The sequence below is a fragment of the Amblyomma mixtum genome, chromosome 6 (assembly GCF_055824585.1).
Source record: "Amblyomma mixtum isolate Tamu chromosome 6, ASM5582458v1, whole genome shotgun sequence".
In the NCBI taxonomy this organism is placed as follows: Eukaryota; Metazoa; Arthropoda; class Arachnida; order Ixodida; family Ixodidae; genus Amblyomma; species Amblyomma mixtum.
Genome location: NC_143017.1, coordinates 52,878,158 through 52,898,527, shown reverse-complemented (window position 1 = coordinate 52,898,527; position 20,370 = coordinate 52,878,158). Strand labels below are relative to the sequence as shown.

At 44.8% G+C, this 20,370-nt stretch overlaps 1 protein-coding gene across 4 annotated transcripts in view; it reads left to right on the top strand.

The window, feature by feature from the left end:
* Positions 1-20,370, top strand: part of drpr (multiple EGF like domains draper) — a 97,440-nt gene that overhangs the window by 41,360 nt on the left and 35,710 nt on the right. For 3 of the 4 annotated variants that reach the window (XM_089547958.1, XM_089547956.1, XM_089547954.1), the window contains exons 2-10: positions 8,241-8,403; positions 9,430-9,513; positions 9,633-9,728; positions 9,872-9,978; positions 12,088-12,180; positions 13,276-13,377; positions 14,948-15,092; positions 17,161-17,281; positions 18,305-18,490. In XM_089547958.1, the coding sequence (XP_089404084.1) occupies positions 8,366-8,403; positions 9,430-9,513; positions 9,633-9,728; positions 9,872-9,978; positions 12,088-12,180; positions 13,276-13,377; positions 14,948-15,092; positions 17,161-17,281; positions 18,305-18,490 (972 nt within the window). In that variant the 5' untranslated portion in view covers positions 8,241-8,365. The remainder of the gene's footprint in view (positions 1-8,240; positions 8,404-9,429; positions 9,514-9,632; positions 9,729-9,871; positions 9,979-12,087; positions 12,181-13,275; positions 13,378-14,947; positions 15,093-17,160; positions 17,282-18,304; positions 18,491-20,370) is intronic. The other variant, XM_089547957.1, reaches the window with a different exon arrangement.

The following is a 20,370-nucleotide window of genomic DNA, read 5'->3' as shown; positions in this document are numbered from 1 at the left end:
CTCGTCTTCGTCGTCGGCGGCGGCATCTATCTGGCGCGTGATGCGAGTCCGGAAGTGGTCGGTCGGCACAGCGGTGGTGGGAAACGTCGTGGACGCGTCTGATAATGCTTGTCGCTGTTGCTTCGCTGCACGAACTATAGCGGGGATGTCAATATGGTGGGGAGTTCCTGCTTGCTGCCTTTATGAAAGCAGAATGTGGCCTCTGGGGACGACTAGTGAATGGCTGTTTACCAGTATTCCTCAGGAGAAAAGTATACAACAGCTTTATATTACTGGTACTCACCGATGGGGCAGAAACGTGGAGACTAACGAAAAGGGTTCAGCTTAAGTTAAAGACAACGCAGCGAGCTATGGTAAGAAAAGTGATAGGTGTAACGTTAAGAGATCCGAAGCGGGCAGAATGGGTGGGAGCGAGTTAATGGCATCCTAGTCGAAATCGAGAGGAAGAAATGGGCGTGGGCAGGGCATGTAATTGTGAAGGCAAGATAACCGCTGTTCCTTAGGGGTATGACGGAGTGGATTCGGAGAGAAGGCAAGCATTGCAGGGGGCGGCAGAAAGTTAGGTTGGCGGATGAGATTAAGAAGTTTGCGGGGATACGGTGGCCGCAGCTGGCAAAGAACAGGGTTAATTGGAGAGACATGGGAGAGGCTTTTGACGTGCAGTGGGCGTAGTCAGGCTGATGATGAGGATGATGAATTGTGTAGTAGTAACGTCTTTTCTAAGCGAGCAGTCCAAAACTGAACAAGGGGTCAGGTGGGACGAAAACCTCGCTGCGCTGACCAACGTTTCGACAAGATGACTACATGCCAAGAATTGCATTTTCCATTCTCTATTTACCGTAATCTTTTATGGGTGGATTTTTTCATAACGGTTTAACGCTACCTGGGGGTTCCGTCAGCACTGTGAAGTAGTAAATAGGGAGTTTTAGAGTATAGGGAGCCCCTACCGATTATGGGGATAGGGCAATAGCGGGACACCAGTGCGCATGCGCAGAACAAGAGCGCCTCTCGGGTCGTTCTTCTTCGCCTGGGCACTGGCGTCGCGCTATTCCCCTATCCTCATAATCGATAAGGTGCCCCTGTTCTAAAACTCTCTAACGACGTTTTTCAATTAAATTCCGCTAGCAGCAGTTCCTCTCCACTTTAGTGACGTGTGAACTGCTGTGCTGCCACCATATAACAGAAGCCGGTTTGCGCTCTATTTTTTTAAGTTCGGGGGTGACGCGCCTGCGTAGAAGCGAGTTGTCACAGCCGCAGCAGTAGTTCAAAACGCGGTGTATTCGTCTTCTCGTATATAGGCAGTGAAGTTGCGTACGGATGTCCGCCAGCACCCGAATCGGTGCATGTTTTTAACCGCGGTTCTCGCACTGCTTGGTTCAAGCAACCTTCATGCACGAAGTAGGAAATGGCCTGACGCAGCGTACTCATGGCCGAGCGTTGCAATCAGGCTACTCGCCAGAGTGAACAAAGCAGCGTGCGTAGTTTTCCGGCCCGCGAAATCGGGATTTTGTACTTTTTTTTTCTTTTAATTTGCGGAGTTAGTGAGGGCGGCATCCGCGAGAAAGAGCGCCCTAGAGGGGAGGTACGCGATCTGCTGTCCTCTGGCAATTCTAGAATGGTAGCGAAATGTTCATGTAAGTGACCAGATGATCAGTGACAGTTGCTTGTCCGTTCGTGCGGAGGGGTGCAGGGGGAATTTTTAGAGTGGGTGAAAGGTCAGTCTTTATTTACCTTTCCTGCCTAGCCTCTGCTGCACTGCCATGAAAAGTTGTCCGCGCGTATCGGCTGAGTGGCTCCAGCGTTACCACAACTGTCGGCTGCACGCTGTTTTGTTATAAAATAAACCTCCGGTTTCCTTATTTTCTGCCCCCCCCCCCCCCCACCCCCACCCTCTTTTCTTAAACGTGACCCATGGTTTGTGGAGCGGAAACCGGACCAACTCCGTCCGAGGCTTTAATCCGTCGGGAAGCACGCTCTGTCGAGCAGAAAGAATTTCCGCGCTCAGTTAAGAAAGCATTTTCATACCTTATAATGACTAATCCTTGGCCTAATTCTAGCGACGCCGCCATGCCTCTCGCATTTGCAGACTCTGCTTAATTGCTTCAACGAGCGATTTGTTCTTGTAACGTGCTAAATTATTGGTCCTTTGGTTTGTAGGACCCGAGATGACCTCTAAGGACTTCCCTCTACCACACTTGCACACACACAAATGATTTTCCTTGTATTTTTGGCGCGGCGGAAAGGGTGGCATCCAGTGTGCCTGATCCCGCGATTGGTACCACCCACAATGAACGCTAGCAACGCTGGAAGTGTCTTCATTATTCTTCGGTCGGCGAACGCACTCGTTCTTTTGTATCTCAATGTTTGAAACAGTGGTCGGCGAGCGCGACAGGCCGTACTCCGGGAAAGGTGACAAACCGGAAACAAATGCGGTACCAGCCTAATAGGTTTGGTTTATTGGGGTTTAACGTCCCAAAGCGACTCAGGCCATGAGGGACGCCGTAGTGAAGGGCTCCGGAAATTTCGACCACCTGGGGTTCATAAACGTGCACTGACATCGCACAGTACACGGGCCTCTAAGATTTCGCCTCCATCGAAATTCGGCCACCGTGGCCGGGATCGAACCCGCGTCTTTCGGGCCAGCTGCCGAGCGCCGTAATCACTGAGCCACCGCGGCGGGTACCAGCCTAATAGGCATGACCTTTTGTCGAGGAAGTAATTGTGATCTGCATGGCGATGGATTCTTAACCCTTTCTTTACAGTGGTGGTGCTTATACGTTCCACGATACTTATTTCGCTGCCGTATAGGGTGGAATCTTTAATTCGAACCCCGCTTAAGTGGAGCTTCCGGTTTATTCGAACTTGCGCTTTGGTACGTGCCGTCCACATCGCGCGTAATTAAGGGAAACTGAATCGTACTTCGCATACTTTGGACAAATTTTTTTCCGGTTATATTTAGAAGTTGGACTTTATAAAGGAGAACATATTGTGAATGTCCTCAACCGCGTGATGGTTTCCAAAACCGTTGAAGCTCCCTCTTCGTGTGACGAGGGTGCCGGTCCGGTTGGACACCTTTAGCATACTGTGTACCATGTTACCGTTACCGAAGAATCGAGAGCCCGCCCATCATCAGTGCGCGTACGCGCTGATTGGTTCCGACGCGGCAGGCGTCCGCTCATTACAGCTGCCAAGTATCTGGCGCGCGCCCTCAAGGCGACCTGCGCATGCGCACTCACGGCTGCCTCGATCACGTGCGCGCGGGCGCATTGATGGCACGTGGACTCCCACTACTCCGGTTACGGTACTCAGTGTGCTAAAGGCGTCTGTTATTTCTGGCAATCTTCCTTCTGCGGGCAGCCAGACCGCAAATTCTCTGGGTGCGTCGTGACATATGGAATCATCATGCACGACGACGCTGTCATGTTTGTGACATCTGGACCGCGGCTGCTACGAGGCCGTGTTTCTGTTAAGCGGTTTTGACTTGAGGACGCTTATATTGCGACACACAAGGGCGTCCGCAGAACTTTTTCCAGGGGGGTGCACCCGATGGCCGGTTATGGGGGAGGCGGCAGCTATGTAGTTGTTTTCTACTAGTGCATAAATAATATCCGTAATTCCAAGGGGGGGCAATCGCCCCCCCTTGCCCCCCCTTCCGGACGCCCATGGCGACACACCCTGCTGCGATAACTCTGCAGCTAACACATCCATTCTACAAGTGTCAACTGCCGCATTCAAATTAATGTGATTTTGGGCGCTAATTTTTGCGCATGTTAGTCTGTCTGTCCTGTGATGCTCCATGATGGGGTACTAAGTGCACAAAAAATAAATAATGCATCCTCACTACTGGAACTGGTGTAACTCTGCATGGTGCCTTTATTTACTTCGTGCTTGAGATTGTACACAACATACCGCATTTACCCGTACCAAGAGCCCAATCGTATAAATGCACCTCTTACAGTAATCATTAAAATGAAAATAAAATTTTAATTTCCGGAAATGTTAATTTTAACCTTCGTAATCAACGCTCCTCCCTAGTTAGCTTTTCTTCAAAAAAAGTTTGTTCGTTCTGAGTAAATACGGCAGCTGCCCGGGCGCTCTGTGCGGTCGGATGTGATTCCGGCCAGGAGATACATTCGTCAATAACACGCGAACCTGGTCGCCACCTTCTCCGGCCGTGGCACGCAGTGCAGGCGACACTCACATTCGCGCAATGCCTCAAGTAAGCACCGATGGTGGTCGACTGAGACAGTGAGCTGGCGCTGCATTTTTAAACGAGTAGAAAACGATCGTTCTGCGATAAGAGCACGACTTCGTGCCTGGCTGTTGGCTGGAAAAGCGACGGCGAGCGCCTCGCGAGAAATTCTTTTGGCTGCATTCACCTGCTGTCCTGGTCTGAGCTGCAGTGGTGCAGCTTATTGCTTCACTTATTAATGCGAAATCATATTAATGCGAAAGCATATTACTTGGTTGTGTCGACGATTTCGTGTCCGCAAAACGTGTCGGCGGCGATTTCGCTGGAGTTAAGCGAAAAAGAATGATTGTGTGTGATAGAGGATGATGTGAGGATGATGCACGTCAAAATTTGGTCGATGGAGAGCAATTAGTTAACTAATTAGAGCCAAAATTGTCACTTAGACTTCAAAATAGTATCGGACGTCGATATAGTGCGAGGACGTTAAAACAGTACTAGACGTCAAAATTGCGGGAAAACTCAGCCACGCGACAGAGGAGGCTAAAATGTCGTTGTACACAAAATTTGATTGATCTGGAGTAATTAATTAATTACAGGCACAAAAAGGTCATTTAAACGTCAAAATAGCCCACGGCGTGCATATAGTGCGAGGACGTGAAAATAGCGGTCTGCGTTAAAATTGGATGAAGTAAAAAGAGAGGCAAACAGTCAAGAGAGAGACAGAGAGAGAGGAGAGGCAAACAGTCAGCAAAGAGAGGCGACGAGTGTGAAGGAGGAATCGATGCTTTCGCATTCTCCCACTGCGGGCCGCCGCTGTGGTCCCTAACGTTTTTTTGCCCCAGAGAAGCACAAGTTAGGGAAATAAAATAGCTTCACGTGAGCACACACAAGCCTCTCACACCGGCCGCGCGCCAGCAGGTATCAACGCACACCATGAACGGCTTCGGCTTTCGACGACGCAGGTACCCCGTGCGTGGGACGGAAAAACTTGAAAGCACTCTGCCAACATTCGAACCCGCATGTGGGAGTATACAGCTGGTTTCCGCGGATACTCTTGCGCACTTTTACGCTGCATCTGGAGTTGTGTTGGAAATTGCAATCGCCGTCTGCGTACTTCGCGTATCTGGATCTGATAGGCGGTCGGGTCACATTACGCGGTGATTCGGGCCGACTTTGTATCTCTAACAGTGGAGTCATTACCGTCGTTACACGCCGTATCGTGGTAGCCTTTCAAATTTTTCCTGTGAGGACCAACTCCGAGATACCGACATATATAAATGTGCCTCCAGGGCTGATTTTACGGGCAGATGAGAATGAGGACATTTCTTTAACTTTCTTTTGTTAGTAAAAAAATATATAAAATGGTGGCCAACAGAAAATTTTTTCGCTTGTGGGTCGTTGCTTTCTCCCCATTGTTAAATCCGCTGCCTATGTATCCAGCCATGATCCATGGTGCGGGTTGACGGGGGTAGTGTGTGTAGACACCCTAACGGGGAGTTTTCCCAGTCGGGGTTATTTACTAACGCCGTGTTCTGGGAACCAGCGTGAGGGCTACTAACGAAGACCTTACAGCGAGGCGCAAGAACTTGGCAGGCGAAGTGAAGCGATAGCCGCTGGCCCACTGTAGGCGCAAGGCAGTGATCTTGATCACGTCCACTGCGCAGGCTTTTCGAAAAACAGCAGCACATGCGCAACAGGCATATACATACACACATGCAAAAAAAAAAAAAAACTGTAAACCCTAAACTTGAGGGAGATCTGCTTAATTCTTTCAACGCTTAGGTGAAACGCGGTGTCTGACCTCACATTTTCATCTCGCATCTGGCGAGCTACCTCACCGCATCCCCGAAGTATCGGATTACAAGGCGTTCGTGCGTCAGGAGAGGCCCCTTCCCGACACAGCCGGTTGCTGCCTCCTTCGAACAGGGCGCGCGACCTCTTACGTGAATACGAAGCCTGTTTTCCAGGCCGTGCCAACGGCGTTGCTCACGATCGGGTGCCGAGCATCTGGGCCGGTTTAGTCACACGGCTCGGCGGTCGGCGCCGCGCCGGTCGTATCGGGTTCGCCTTTCCGTCACGCCAAGACAGGAAGCCCAGGCAGCCGCGCAATCTGTCGCGCTCCCTTGAGTCATCGCGCTTTTTATCCCCGAGCCTCTTGTCGACGCAGCCGCAGCAGCAGTTATCGCCGTGTATCTTCGCTGGGGCTGCTGCCTGTTTTGTTGGCTGCGGTCGCGAGCTCGGCGCCCGGCCTCCATATTGCTTCCGAGCCGTTATTATGCAATGGGGAAGACGTGGCGGCTGTTTGCTTCGTTTCCGCCGTAGGATCCCGTGATTCTCTAGACCAGGGGTTCTCAAACTGGGTTCCGCGGAACACAGGGGTTCCGCGGGCTGTCGTCTCGTGTTCCGCGAGAACCCTCACCGGCCCTGACCCGGCAGCTGATATGAGACTGGCTCTGAGTGCTACTGAGCCACGCCTTGACTTGCTCTTAAAAGGAAAGCAGTACCACCCATCACATTAGTATTTGTATTAATCTGTGCAATAAACATTTAACTTTTGCAACTCTCTCTTTGCAAACATGCACTCGACAACATTGCTGGTAAGTGAAAGCAGGGGGGGGGGGGAACTAATTGAAGGCTTTTGGGGTTCCTCCAAGCAAAAAAGTTTGAGAACCCCTGCTCTAGACCAACATCATTTCTCACGTTCGCGAACTGAGAGGGTTCATAACTAAACATGCGATTCATGCGGGAGGACAGTTTCGTGAACGTGGCACCCGCTGATGAAAACATGTTCTTGACAGTTAAAGCTGCCAATGTAATTTACTGTCTGTTTAGTTTTCCATGTGCGTCGATCGTCCAAGGTGCCTGATGGAAGATATGTTAGGATGTGGTCATGCAAAATGCCATTATTAGTGAGAGTCTCAAGGTCGAATGGCCAATTTATAAGGCACTCATTGTACGTACGTGTGATACTTCAAGGAGTGCATGCATATGTATATCGTTGTAAAAAATAACCAAGCAACGAAATTTGCTTCTTAGCCGTATAGTGTAGCTCTTGTAGAACCCCAACAATCAAAAGGTCTTTAATGGTGAGAACAAGGATTTTCCTCACCTTACACTAAATTGGAGCCTCAGTGCCATAATGGCTCTGCTGCGCATCTAAGAAATAAGCCTGTTTGCTTGGTTGTAGTCAAAAAGTTTGTGGAGTCTACATTGTTAGTAAAAAAAAGAAAACTTTGTTTCAATGCCAGGTCTACACGCAGCCTAGATTAAATATGTGCTGCCTAATTATGAGTGCAGATTAGTGCACCATGCTCTGCATGCTCCGGATGCAAATAAATTTTTTCACCGAAGTTCTGTTGTGCAAAGTTATGACGAAGTATGGCGGGTGCTTGTATATGCACCACACCTAGGTAGCACAGACTGAATCATCAGTTAACTTGCAAAGCCCGGCAGTTTGGCCACTACTTCTTTGCAACAAATAACTTTTGCTTACGTGTACATATGTGCATAGAGTGCTTAGCAAGCTGTTTCATTCAGTGAAATCTTGATAGCTGGAATAGTGTGAATATGCATGTATTCATAAGGGGGGCACAAACTTCATGGTACCACCTGTTCAATGTCTTCTGTGTAGCTCAGAAGAATATATAGGATGATATTTGTCTCCCTCTCCTCCCCGTTGATTTATTAGGGGAACCACTGCCTCCGGTGATTTCATTCCTTGTTGGGTTTCTTATAACTGCTTCGTCACTTACTGTTAGTCGTGGAAGTAAGGGGTATTTATGAGTTGAGATATTTGGGATTATCTGAGTTCACAGTAGTGTCTGGTCATTTTGGAATCCTGACCAACAATTGGTTCCCTAGTTTCAAAGCAATAAAGTGGAAAAAAGAAAGCATTCAGCATTTTTCTTCCGTGTGTTGTCCATTTATTGCACATCTACTAGGTTGTAGAATTGTGCCTGCATAATTCTTTGAAGGGCTGCCGTTCACTGTTTTTTCCTTAACACACAAAGTAATTATGTGCAATACCCTTTTTTTGCTTCTGTTGCAGGCAGGAATGTACCTCAGGTGAAATGTTGCTGCAAAAGAGGAACCCTATTGTTCCGGTATCTGCAGCAAGCTAGACGCTGAAGCTAGTCCTATAGGTTTGGTCAGCCACCAAGCCAGGCAGTCATCATGAGTACTCTTTACTCTTCCATGCTTAGGCATGTCCTGTAAGTACCTTCGACTTTCATCACAAGTTGTATGAAGTTGCGTGCAAGTGTCAATATAACACTGTATATTGGGCAACTTGGTAGGTCTGCATGGCGGAAGCCAGCTAAGGATAGTATAACTGAGAGGAGGAGGTAGACAAGACACAGTGGCGCTAACAACTTTTCAACATTTTCGTATTTTTATTTCGTATTTATACTATGTACATTGCATTGTTACAGGGTGTATTTACAGCAAGAGGCCCGATAATCTGAACTGCAAATAGAACCACAGTAAATGAACTGAGAATTATAATAGACCAGTGCATGCACAACAGTCCAAGGTGCAAAGCACAAAAAAAAAAGAAAGCAAGCAATAGTGACCAACAGATGTATAGTTGTAGGCTGTGATAAAGAATGGCTAAAAACAAGAAAATAAACCTGAACCTTAATTTTTGAGTTACTGGAATTTTTGTACATACTTGATAACTGGCTGCGTGAGCAGAACACAGAAACTACAAAAGACAAAAAAGGCGACAGAGAAAAACCATTTATCACTTTATCCGTGTCCACGCGCGAGCAGGCTTTTCATCATGTTCTAGCTAAGAGTATTGTGTCTTCTTACAATTATAATGTCATACGCATACAGCGAGTTATCAAGCATCTATATAAATTCTAGTAACCCACTATGAAGCTTTAGTTGTTGGTGCTGTTGTATCCTGTCTGCCCATTTCCTTTAGTACCATCATTGGCTGGCTATCACGATGTGTGTTGTATCACTTAGCTTTCATATGTTTCCCGTCATTTAATGTGGGTTTTGTTGTGTTAAGGTATTAAGCAAGCATGAAGACAAAAATTAACTGCAGAGCTGTGGAATCTTGTCTTCTTCTTACGATACAGTTTGGTGTCGTCTTGATCGCTATAAACATGCCAAAGTTGCACGAGCTCAGTTTTTGGATTTTTTTTTTTTTTTGCAACAACTACGTTGCCATTTGTACCATGATTGAACTCTAGATCTTATCTGAACTCTCTTACTTAATATCATTTCAGGTGTGCTTCTATTTTGCTCGTTACTGTGTTCCCGACGTCCTTCACATTGGATGATGGACCAAATGTTTGTACAAAGCAAGAAACGTAAGTTCTTGTATGTCTGCTGCGTAAGCTTCTATTGTGAATATTTTAATGCCTAGTGCATTTTAGCTCTATGCAAAATGGGCACGAGAGCACGCAGTAGCTCTTATTTCTCAACGCAGGTACCTTACCACTGTGAGAGTTTCGTACAACAAACCTTATCAAGTCCGTACCTACACGTGGTGTTTGGCATTCCCACCTCGATGCTCCAAGTACAGGTTAGTATTTTTTGCACAGTCTCGCACGCTAGTGTGTCCTTTAGTTCTGGCAGGTGTCTACATTAAAATCATGTTCAGCTACAATTGCTGGTATATAAATATAGTGCCGAGCATTAAGCAGACTGTGCTGGTATTGATTGCAGGATTGCTCACATGGTTGCTTACAAGACGGAAGTTAAAGAGAGCACTCGAACTGTCAAGGTCTGCTGCAAAGGCTTTGTGGAGACAGCCGATGGGTCACGGTGTTTGCGTAAGTTGGCTGGCTGTGCTTTTCTATACAATAGAATATCTTGAACGCGAATATCTTTAACATTTCGAACATAGAGGAGGCTCAGACACTAACCAAAGGTTGAAAACTAGAAATATATCTGTGCACGTCAGATGGAGAGAAAATATTGAATGAACTGATGATCAATAGTTCTATAAATGTTAGGCTTGTACAGTGCATATGTAATGTGTACAAGAAAGTGCCAAAGCTTTCTGAGATATTCATTGCTTATGAGTATAACGTGAGGTAAATTTTGAAGGCTACATACTATGTACACTGCTCTGCTTTTTTTTATGGCAAGTAGTCAAGATTTCCTGCTCCCTTAAAAATTGTTCTACTCTCTGTAAAGGGTTTAGATTGCACCACATTAGAACAAAATGTAAGCGCATATACTGTATTTTCCGGTGTATAAGACGCACCCTTGTATAAGACGCACCCGCCATATATGCAGGCTGTCATTGAAAAAGTTGGTATATAAGACGCACCCGTATATAAGACGCACCCCAATTTACCCAGTTAGGATAGTGAGGGTTAATTAAACTCGCTTGCGCGACCATCGCGAAATTCACCGTACCTCTGAGAAATTCTTAAGGAACGCTAAGTGGTCGAAAAAGGCAACACTCACGCCATACGCCCACATCTTAGAAAAAAAAAGAAAAAACGAAAGAACTGTCCCACATGTCAATAAGAACATATTTCTACCTAAGACGTTCGAAGTCTTCATCTTCGGATGGGCTGTCAAAAAGATCGCCCATTTCTGGAGGCAACACGGCTGAAACATTCTCTTCGCACTACGTACACGGAGCAAAGAAACTTGCAAAGGGTGCCAAAAAAGAACGCCGGCTTGTCTTGGCTTGTCTTGACAATGGCGAGGAGCGCGATTGTCGTAATCTTTTGGCATTTTACATTACTTTTGCTTGGGGCCTTCGAAACGGTCACGTGTTTGTGATCCCAGAAGTCGTCATCCCCGCCGTTTCGTGATAAAGTTCACCTAAAAGAAGTTGCGCATGGCGGTCCCCGTATTGAAGTATTAACCGTGTTACAACCGCGTCATTGGTAGTGATATTTTTTCTGTAAAAAAAAACTTGAGCATGAACCTGAAAAATTTCTGAACTCGGAAAAAAAAAACCGAAAAACTCGCATATAAGACGCACCCTTGTATAGGACGCACCAGCAAGATTTTCGAAAGAAAGCCGCGTCTTATACACCGGAAAATACGGTACATTCAAATTTTGTACACGCTTTTCTGCAGTGGCTGCCTTCATGAAACCCGAACTGGCAAGGAATCTTTTTTTAATTATATCATTCAACTAAGAAAGGTACAGTCCTAAATAAAAGTGAATAAAATTCTGAGACTATTTGCGGTCCTCTGACATAGAAAAGTAACATTAAAGAGGCCCTGAAATGCTTTCGATGAGTGTATTCTAGTGCAACAGATCTGTAGAGGTGGTCTTTGCGGGTATTTGAGTCAAATTTGAATGCTCTGCGTGGGCCGTACAATTTAGAATTAATTTTTAAAAATCTCTGCTTGCAATAGCTCTCAGCCGATTAGGGCGACATCTCACTGCCACGTCCCCCACCCCGATAACGTCAGTGGGCAGTCTGGGCACCTTCTTCAAGCTATTGCGAGCAGCGGCTTTTCAGAATTATTTACAAATTATGGGGTCCACACAGAGCTGTGTTCTTCTCTTCGTTGTCTTCTTCTCTTCATCTTCGTCTTTTTGCACTCGTTGACCATGCATGCATGAGAACTTTCAAATTTGACTCGAGTACTTGCAAAGGCTATCTCAACATATCTATTGCACTAGAATATGCCCATTGACAGCATACAGAGGAGAGGCGTTTGACAGGCTTCTTGCCTTTTGCCTTTGCTTCGGTTTATGAAAACCAGGATAAAACAGATAACGTGAAATGAAATGAAATCATTTCAGGTCCCTTTAACAACTGCACCATGCAATCTGTATAAGTAAATAATTATTCCTTCTTTGCACTAACAGTGATGATTTTCTTTATGTGAAGTTATCAGCATTGTTTTTACAGCATGAAATATAAAAAGTGCCTCCGCCCCCCCGTCCCCCTTGCGTGCTTCAGCGCTTTGCAACAACCCGTGCATTCACGGAACCTGCTCCAGTCCTGAAACCTGCGAGTGCCAGCCCGGCTGGGGTGGCCCCACCTGCAACTTCTGTGAGCGCTTCACTCTTACACGAGTCGCGGCGGCACAGTTTTGAAAGCATATGCACGCTTTTGCATTGCCTCAGCTAAGTTTATTGGTGTTCACCTCAGGCATGCAGCTAAAGCTCCTTCATCATTCTAGTGGGGGTGTGAGAAGCACAGAGCATTTAAGTTGCTGTATTTCCTGTAATACTGGCTACATACATCGGTGGTCGACTGTAAAGTGTTGCACCTGAAGCACTTAATTAGAATGGCTATCAGCTAGTTAACTTTGCATTCTTCTAGTGCCCTTGCAAAGTGATACTTGTGGTGTCTGTCTAATGCACAGTTATCATTTGCTTGTTTGCTTGTTTGCTTGTTTTCTCTTGTACAATGGCTCGATTGGAAAGTGATCTCTGGCATTTCTCCCCTCTCTCTCTCTCTCCCTTCCTCTTTTGCGGCAAACATCAGTGATTTACTGTAAGTTTACCGCTACCTTTGTGTTAACCATAGTACTATCAGCTTTTCTTTGTGTTTTCTCTTTTGTTCGAACAAAGCTACAGTGCTGTGCTTTTAACTTCTTAATTCTGGCTCTAATCTGGCATGGATAAGAGTTTGCATCATGGAATACAGCTTGCCACTGTACAAGTTTCCTCCATTTTCAGACTTAAAGAATCACTCAGTGGGTGAGTGAGTGAGTGGGTGGGTGCCCGAGTGAGTGGGTGGGTGAGTGAGTGGGTGAGTGGGTGGGTGGGTGAGTGAGTGAGTGAGTGAGTGGGTGAGTGAGTGAGTGAGTGAGTGAGTGAGTGAGTGGGTGAGTGAGTGAGTGAGTGAGTGAGTGAGTGGGTGGGTGGGTATGGGTGAGTGGGTGGGTGGGTATGGGTGAGTGGGTGGAGACATACACCTTGCATATCAAGCTATAAATTTTTAATCTCTTTGGGGAAGTTTTAGGTTCTGTAAGTGCAATGTTTCTGACAAATTTCATGCACTGCCCACAGGCAGTTCACAGTTGGAGCACATCAGCATCGGCTAATGGCTTTTTGCGGTGACTTTGGAGGACCGAACTATTTTTCAAAGAACCAAGACATGTTTTTTTTTTAAGCTTTCCTGCATATTTTTGCTCTGCAGCGTGCCCGGATGGCAAGTGGGGCAAGGCTTGTCACAGGGACTGCCCGTGCAAGAATGGTGCCAGATGTGATCCTGTCAGTGGGGCCTGCTCTTGCAAGCCAGGTCAGCTCTCCTCAATTTCTCGGTTACTTCAGCTACATTTCACTGTGACCACCTTCTCCTTATAGAGGATTCAGACTGCTTTCCTATGGGAGAAAAACAAATTAAAAAATAATTATGTACTGTGCGACAAACCTGCTGAAAGCCAGGTTTCTAAAACTGCAGGAGGTAGCCTAACACTTTTAGTTGCTCAGCCAAAAAAGCCAGTGACCCTCCTTGAGGTGCAGCTCGTTACAGTTCGAGATATTTGTTGAGGGTGTCTCGAAAGTGACAGGAATAAGGGCCTTCTATTGCTTTTTAGAAAACTATGTTGAAGCATTGCATGTCTGAGTGAAAGAAGCTTTGTCATTTTTTCATTTGCTGCCAACTACACAAAGGAGAAACAGACTGTTGGAATTTTAATCTGGCATTGTTAGATCCTATTTATTTAGAAGCTCAGCTGCACAAATACAGTAGTGGTGCGTGGAGAAACACATTGACATGGGACTGACATGTCTGCGCATCCACAGTCATGGAAATTCGTTAAGTTCTTGATCATGACTGGAGACAAAGTGAAATTAACTTGGAAAGCATATTTGTTGTAATGATGGCTTATTTTGCACAAATTCTGTCTTGCCGTTGACGAGGGGGTGCAGTTCTGGACATGCAATTGCTGTTTTTTTTTTTTGCACTTGCTGCATATATGTGTATACATATATGTGCAGTCCTTTCAGAGGGTACAGCCTCCTGATAGAACACGAAAGCTTGCTGGTCCTTCAATTAAATTCAAGTGGGATTTCAGTGCTAATGCTGTATCTCTGTTTCTGTGTGTTTCCCCATCCACATTTCTGTTGTGAAGTTAATTTATCATTGAATAATCATAATTTTTAGCATTGCAAAGAATGACATGCATAGGTGAAAACCAGCACTGTTAAATATTCTTACATACCGTATCAACCTCTTGCCTAATGATGGAATTACATGCCTGGAGCTTTTATTTTTACTCCATCTCACAAGTCTTTTGGAGTGCTGTGAAGGCTGCGACGATCTGAACCAATCAGAATGGTGTGCGCTGCAAAACCTGTTCCTCAGAGCCCTTCACCCCCTCACCGTGACTGGTGGCTCCATCCCTGGGAAGGAAAGAGCACTAGTGCCCAGTGCTGTGCGCAGGAGACCTGGCCAGCTCCAGCTCGACGAACACCATGTTTACGAATGGTGACTCAGCATTTTGCAGCAAGCCTCAGTAGCGCTGCGTTTGTGCAAACTTTCGCTGGTAATTTAACCAGTGAATGAAATGCTCACTATACTTTCAAAGCACCATCCTAAACTACCTTTTCAATTACGGTGATTATTGTTTGCAAAATAGTCACAACACTGCTCAAAATATTTGAGGGGCTATTTGGTGTCTTTCTTGGCCTTGATTGGACGGGAGAGCTCTACCTTTCACAGTGTTGCATCCAACTTGTGAGATAAAGTATAATGCCTTATACCTATCTTGATGCAGTTACTTTGTTATTGCCATGGGTGAATGAAACTGTCTACCATGAACTTCTATTTCATGCCAGTTTCCTTGTTTGTGATGTTCTCCTCCTAGGCTGGCAAGGCATTGACTGCAATGAGCCCTGTGACAGTGGAAAATATGGCTATGAGTGTGGACAGTTGTGCCGGTGTGAAAACGGTGCTCTCTGTGACCACGTCTCTGGAGCCTGCACCTGTGCTCCCGGCTACAGGGGTCCACTGTGAGTGGCTGCACACTCCTTTCTCATAATCATAACAGAATGCGTTAAGACCAAATGTGTCCATTCATCAATGTTACAGAGCCAAAAATGTATTAGCAGCATACATTGGAACACGGGCAATTCACGAAAGAGAGCACATGACTTTATACTTTTCTTTGTATGTTATTTCTGGATGTACCACGTGGCAAATGGGTGTATTTCTTATTGAGAGCTTTTTTGTGACAAACTGTATAGAACTATCTGAAGCCAGATGTACAAAACAATTGCTAAAAATTGTTTTTAAGCTGAATGCTCCTGTATTATGTACTAGCTCTAGAACGGGTCTGATGAACATGTTTAAAAGATGCTGGTGAGTGCTTTAAAAGCCTAAAATGTGCATATTTGTTTGCATAACTGTTTGTGACAGGGATGAGTCAAAATAGGTGTAATTGAGACCCTGCAAGCAGTGTGACTACTTTGACATTTGAAGGCCCAACAGAAGCTGGTAATTAACCATCTAAGATGGCGGGACTTCTTTATGTGCAATCTTGGCATGTTCTACAAAAATATCTGAAGGTTTGAAAATTATTACCCCATTGTATAGTTATGACAATCTGGGATTGAAGAGGACAACTATTAATTTTGCCATGTCACAGTTAAATGTTTCAGCTCTAGATAACTGGCTAATGGTAGGATGATGACTGTCTCTAATGGTACATAAGATTTTATTGGTGTGTATTGACCACTGCAGTTTTGGTTATAGTTTTGGGGGTGATGAGTATAGTGCAATCATAAGAGATGATGGACTGTTGTATAAAAAAAAAAGCACAATCCTCTTTGCTGTTTCCATGCATATCAAACAGGCTCTCCAGACATGTAGGCTTAAGAGCGATCATAGCATGTAATTAAAACGGCATAACTGATGACAAAACCTCCTTCTCAGCAGTTGAAAATTGCTACAGCTTTTCGTTACAGCTAATTTTTCTGGCACCCATTGCTCAGTTTGCCAGTTGTGCAACCTTTTAAATTCTGACTTTCTTTAATAATGTGCATGGCTTACAGTGCATTACTTTTGTAAGGTAAAGCGAATGGTCATTGCAGCTTACCAGTACTATTATACAGGGTGTTTCATCTTAAAACTTTACACAAATTTTAAAAATAGGCTTTTTGAGCTTGAAGAGCACTTTCTTCGGCATAGCATTGTCAGCGGCTCAATGGATCAGAGTACAGCTAAGAAGTGCTAAATAGCAGTCTGGTTAACTAATATTGAATAATTAACTCTTTAACTATTACTGTTCAGCTGCTTAATTGTTGAGAAGCGCGTAGCCCACTGTATATCCAAATCGGTTTTTAGAATTTCGAAAACGCGGTTTCCCTTGACTGTGACCCACCAAATTTTGGTTATTTCGACTAGTTACGTGCATTGGAGAGGTTGCTTTGCCGGCAAGTATTTAGAAAGCACTTGTATTTTAGCACGATATAGCCAAATTTGTTGGGCCATGGCACCGAGTTAACCAGCCTGCTCGTTAGCACGTCTTAGCTGTATTCTGATGTACTACACCGCTGACACTGCTATGCCAAAGAAAACGCTCTTCTAACTGAAAAAGTCGATTTCTAAAAATTATGTAAACTCTTAGGTGAAACACTCTGTACATGTATATACAGTGATGCAGGATGAAAGAACAAGCAGCTTTAATACCAATGTTTCAACCAGACCCTGGTCGAAGTGTTCATATTAAAGTTGCTCGGTCTTTCACCGTGAGTCAATCTACCTGCTTTCATGTTTCACTGGATTCATATGACCTTCATTTTCTGTGTATATACATGTGCCTGGTCGAAACGTTGATATCAAAAGTTGCTCGTCCTTTCACCGTAGGCCGATCTACCTACTTTTATGTTTTACCGGATCTATATGACATTAATTTTCTGTATATACTCATGTGCCTGATCGAAACGTTGATATTAAAGTTGCTCGTTCTTTCACCGTGGGCTTAGACCTTCATTTCATATGACCTTCATTTGACCTTCATATGACCTTCATTTTCTGTATATATACATGTGTCTATTTTTTTGACATGCCCTTTTGCAGATGCCATGAACTGTGCCCAGCTGGCACACACGGAGATCAGTGTTCGAGCAAGTGCAACTGCCAGAACGGGGGCACCTGTGACCCTGTCACTGGCCGCTGCTTCTGTCCTAAGGGATGGACGGTGAGTTAGTTCTGCAGTTCTTGCATTGTGCCTGGGTGCAGTTTTATTGTCTGTGTGTTGTCTGCAGAAGACATGCTCAAGACATCAGTTTGTGCATGTGCTGAAACAGCCACAGCAGTTGGGAACTCTTGCTGCAGCAGTAGTTGTGAAAACTCTGCTGTGGCATGTTTGCTTGAATTTGCATGCTTCTGCCAAAAGGGGTTTCTTGAAGATCACATTATGTTTGCAACCAGAAACCTGCACAACTGTCCAGAGAGGAAACTACCCTGCAAAGGACTCCAGGGTTTATCGCTGGTAGCAAATGCACTGTACCAAGATGTTGCTTCTCCTGTGGCATGGACAGTTATGTTTAAAATACCAAAATGTGTGCCTGTTATTCCGAGGCTATGACATGCCACTTTGGAAAAAGAAATTTCACACTGCATTAACGGTGCATTGTGTTATTTGAACTCATAATTAGGCTCCATATATATGTTTCATGTTGTATGTAAAGATGGCATTGAAATTCCTCATTTTGTTCTTTGCTAATATAGTTAAACCTCATTATAACGAAGCTTAAGGGGCATGATGATCACTTTGCTATAGCCATAGCTTTGTTACAGCCCGTGTTGACTGAGCTGCAAAGGAAATCATCAGTCCTTCATTATATCCATTATTTCGTTGTAAATCATTTCGTTATAACGAGGTTTGACTGTATTGCATTCTGAAAAATTTAGAATGGTTTTAATTTGCTTGTGCTTATCAATTTAAACTGGTGCCTCTCTGCCGAGGCAGGTGCTCTACAACGAGGCCAAGCCTCTCTGGCTTTTCTACTCATCCATTTCCCGATTTTATCCCAATCTTTTTGGCTGCTACAAACATTGCAAAGCTGTCCCTTGTTTCTGTTTTGGTTGCTTATTATCCTGACAGAAAAATTGTCTTGGTCTGTGCATTGTATTCCTTGCAGAATCACAATGTAAGGTGTTCCAGTGTAAGTGCTTTTGTGCAGCACGTGATGCAAGCCTTCACATTTCTTCTTCTCAGGGTGCTGTGTGCGCAAATCCGTGCCCGGCTGGTTTCTATGGGACCAACTGCAGCCAGCGCTGCCAATGCTACAACGGTGCCCTGTGTGAACACCTGACCGGCCAGTGCATCTGTGCACCTGGATATGTTGGCGAACGCTGCCAGGACGAGTGCCCTGTCGGAACATATGGCCTCAACTGCAGCAAGGTATGGCCACGAGACGCCCAAGCACATTCCTGGCACATTTCAACTACTAGCTTGGCATAAAGATCAATATGCCAAGCTGTTCTCCAAAGACCTACTGTACTTGCATTGTTTGATAAATGAAGACCAGCAGCTTTTGCTAGTATATTTGCTAGTATAATCCTGTTGTTACGTTAGTGGGTGGTGCATTTTACTGCCTGCTATGTTTTTGTGAGCCAGTCCCGCTCTAACTCCTGTAGAAATCCATGCGATACAAACTCGGCTGTTATGTTGCAGTCGTGGTGGCTCTCTGGCATGGTATGTTGCAAATACTGTCTCTTCACTCTAGTACTTTACCCAATGGTGGCATTTTGACAGCCTACGTTTAGCACCTGAATGGAATAGCAACTACACACCGGCCAAAGAAGGACTCAGCATTGTGTAGCAGCGCTTGACTGGAACAGTGTTCTGCGGCTTTTGTTGGAGTCAGTTTTGTTGCAACTGTTGCTGGTGCAGTTCCGTCGCCACTGTGAAGTGAGCGCGAAGGACCGAAGGCACTAAATGAAGCTGCACCACGGCAGAAAGCGCACAAGCAGTGCCGTACGATTCCGCGAGTTAGCTCCAGGGCTTTTGTTTCTGTCATCCGTTTTTCCCTATCGTCTGCTGCTTAAAAGGCTCTGTTTGTAGATTGCAATAGACAAGGACTGTGTAGGATTAAAGCGCACTGCAACTTCATTGCCTCCTCGCTGTTGCTTCCTTTCCACTGACAGCTGCTTGTGCAGGAGGAGAGCCACCACAGGGCGCTTGCGACATTTGTGCGTTTGCAGACTAGCAAATTTCTGAGAAGCATGTTGTGCTTACAAGAGAAAAAAAAATCGACAGACAGCAATGTAGACTACTTTTTTCCATGCTGCGTTCGCTTACTACATTTCCCGGCTTATGCATTTTTTGCCTGTGGTCCTACAAGAAATGTAGGAGCGGGATTGAACTTTTATACATAGGCATAAATGATTAAAATATCCACATTAATGCTACCCCTTACCTGATTCATTCTGTTTTGCATTTTTGAAGGAACAAAGGCTTGCTGTTACTTGCATAGGCTTTCTAACTTATATTTTAGCCCCCTTTTTATTTGCTTCTTTCTTCTGATGAAAGTACGTATTCGCGCGTTTAGAAAATTTAATTTTGACTTGAAATGAAGTTTGCCACAGTAAAAGTTATTGTGTAAATTGCACATAGCTACAAGTATGAAAATAGCAAGTTGCACATAGTTACAAGTTTGAAAATAACAAGCGGGAACAGCTATGCCCACTGTAGTTGACTATAAATGTTGGAGATTTAAGCTCTTAGCTGGGGAAGAACCTGTAATAATGCCATCATGGCCACCTGTTGTATGGTAGATGATATATATTCTGTATATAACAAAGTGTTGATCATTTTGATTATAGTGAGATATGTATATCTTTAATTGATTAAAAAAGTGCCAAGGCATTTTCTTTGGTGGTATACTAATTTTTACAGCTTTTAATGCTTACAGTATTAAAGCAATTACAACAAGGTTATTGTCAGCTGAACTAAACTACATCCACTTTGTGCACATAGGAGGGAACATGAAACCTTAACAATTTGAGTGAATCTCATTATTTGTAAATGTCAGCCGTCGATTTATTAGTGCTTGTTACATACCCTGGGTTGCCCAATGATTTCACATAAATATTTATCATAACTTACACATGTGTTAGGTTTAATATAACTATAAATTTTCTACCTTTAGGCTATTTCAGGCTAGCAGGTTGGCTCTTGAAAAGGAAAAATGAAAATGAAAATTAGCTTTGAGGAAAAGAAATGCAGCAGTAACTATCTCACTTATCTTGATGGACACCCGAACTGCGCTGTAAGGAAGG